At 45.7% G+C, this 2584-nt stretch overlaps 1 protein-coding gene across 1 annotated transcript in view; it reads left to right on the top strand.

Annotated features, from left to right (window-relative positions):
• LOC106727917 overlaps positions 1-939 on the top strand; it is a 9373-nt gene extending 8434 nt beyond the window's left edge. Inside the window, exon 2 of the mRNA XM_014548280.1 lies at positions 368-939. Within this exon, the coding sequence (XP_014403766.1) occupies positions 368-456 (89 nt within the window). The 3' untranslated portion in view covers positions 457-939. The remainder of the gene's footprint in view (positions 1-367) is intronic.
• The last annotated feature ends 1645 nt before the right edge of the window (positions 940-2584 follow it).

Raw genomic sequence — 2584 nt, 5'->3', positions numbered from 1 at the left:
TTGAACCTAGGCTTTTCCTAAAACCGTGCCATTTCCTTTTCTAATTTGCCACATGCAGTGATTTAACATAATGAGACCGGATCTGGGAGACATCAAGGCTTGTTTGGGTGAGATTGGTACTAAAAGGACCACCCACTTCGTCCACCCACTTCGTCTGGGCGGCCCTGGTGCCCATTTGAACTGCGGATGAGAATCGCCTTGATTCCTCTGCCCCCATTTTACCCTGTTTGTGTTTTCTGGACGTGGGGCATGGGGCAGAACACCCCAAACCTGAGGTTCCATGAGCACCCTTCATTCCTGCCGTGGGCTGATGGTTGGCATGGTGAGAGGGGCCCTTGTACTGACCTGTGTCTTTTTGTCTTTGTAGCCCCAGAATGTCATAGTGCCTGGGATATAGAAAGTGCTCCATCCATGTTCACGAGTACTCAGACATTCATTCCATTGCCTCTAATCTAAACCACTGCAAAAACCACTTGTTCTGCCTCTAACGGTCTAACCGTTCTCCTCTAGCCCCCAGCTGTCTTCCCAAAGACAAAGTGATTGCTCTAACCCCTAAATCTCCCTAGGTTAGACTGCAGTAATCATACTGGTTGTCTGTCCCTTTAAAAAGCTTTCCTCTAAAGCCCGACCTAGCAACTGCTATTTTCATGCTATTGGCCTGCACGGGAACACATGGCCACTAGCTGGCCTGAGGGCTGGCGAATCAGAAAATGCAGCTCTTCAGCCTCTGGTGTAAAGATTGTTAAGGGCGAAGGGCATTGTGAGTGGCTTTTGGAAAACCAGCCCCACAACCCTTCTCTGAACTTTGTACATTCACTCATTTCAGCAGTTAGAAAATGGTTTGCTTCTTTGTTGCCCACACTGGATTCTAAGCCCTTAAAGCAGTGGTTCTCAACCTTCTGGCCCTCTAAATACAGTCCCTCATGTTGTGACCCAACCATAAAATTATTTTTGTTGCTACTTCATAACTGTAATGTTGCTACTGTTATGAATCGTAATGTAAATATCTGATATGCAGGATGGTCTTCGGCGACCCCTGTGAAAGGGTCGTTTGACCGCCAAAGGGGTCGCGACCCACAGGTTGAGAACCGCTGCCTTAAAGTGTGTGTGTGCTGGAAGGAAACCACTTCTTTTAACTCTAGCATCCCTGCCCCCAGCACAGGGCTGGCATATTGTATTGACCGAACAAATAAAATAATTATTGTACATTTCCAAGTAAGAATTTTATGGGATTAGAATACCTGGGCAGACTGTTGGGGTTTCTAAGCATTTAAAGACCTTTTTTCCCCTCCTTCTCTTTCTTTTCTTTGCCTTTATCTTCATCTCTTCCTCCCCCTTCTCCTCTGTTTTTGGATCAGCAGGGCCCATTGCAAAGACATATTCTAGAGCTGGGGTGGGTCTTTCTTCCTGAAGCCCTTTCCAAACTTCACATGCCTCAAGCACATGGTTTTTAATCAGAGGAACCTGGGCTTGGATCCAGGTTCCCTTGTTATTTTGTGCCCTTAACCTTTCTACTAACCCATTGTCTTTTCTGTACAATGGAGATGGTGTTGTAAAGATTACATGGAGCCTGACCCACGTGGCTCAGTTAGTTAGCTGTCATCATATATACCAGGAGGTTGCTGGTTCGATTTGGGGGGTTTGTGGGGGACAGCTAATAGATGTTACCCTCTGGCATTGAAGTTTCTCCCTTTCCCTCTCCCTTCCTCTCTCTCTCTCTCTCTCTCTCTCTCTCTAAAAATCAAGGAAAATATGTTTTTAAAAAATTAAATGGAGCCCGCCTATGTTGCTCAGTGGTTGAGTGTCAACCTATGAACCAGGAGATCATGGTTCCATTCCGGTCAGGGCACATGCCCGGGTTGAGGTCTCAATCCCCAGTAGGGGGTGTGCAGGAGGCAGCCAATCCATGATTCTCTCTCATCATTGATGTTTCTATCTCTGAAATCAATAAAAATATCTTTTTTTTTAAAGATTAAATGGAATAATGTTTTGGAAAATGTGTAGCACAGTGCCTGGCATACAGTAAACTCTGCATAAATGCAGTCACTGGTATGATGGTCAAGAGCATGCTGGCTAGGACCTCGTTGCCTGGGTTTGAATCCCAGCTCTGCCACTCAACTGCTATGTGACCTTGTGCTAACTTACATTTTTTGTGCCTCCGTTTCCATATCTGTAGACCGAGGGTGATAATATGATAACAATACCTAATTAAGTTGATATGAAGATAAAATGACTCCATGTATAAAGCACTTAGCAGCTAACACCCAGTAAACAGTGTGCCTTGGTTAGTTTTATTATTACCACAGCCATTACGGGTCTGGCCATGTCTATCGCCGAGATAGACTGTAACGGTGAAAAGCGGTATCTTACACATCTTGTTGCCTGGTCTTTTCCTTAATTGAAATCTGAGGCTTCAGGAAATCCTGCAGTTTGAATAATCCACGAGCTGGAGCAATGGAGCATCCAATTACGAATGCCTCCCTGCCTCCCAGCTGCAGCTGGGAAGGAAGGTGAGGCCTCCAGCACTGTCTCGCTGAGGTTGTGGTCCTATTATGGAGAAAGCCTTGCTTTGTATGCAGCTGCC

Source organism: Myotis brandtii, unplaced genomic scaffold (assembly GCF_000412655.1).
Source record: "Myotis brandtii unplaced genomic scaffold, ASM41265v1 scaffold50, whole genome shotgun sequence".
NCBI lineage: Eukaryota > Metazoa > Chordata > Mammalia > Chiroptera > Vespertilionidae > Myotis > Myotis brandtii.
The sequence above is the reverse complement of the archived record's forward strand: the minus strand, read 5'-3'. Positions and strand labels throughout refer to the sequence as shown.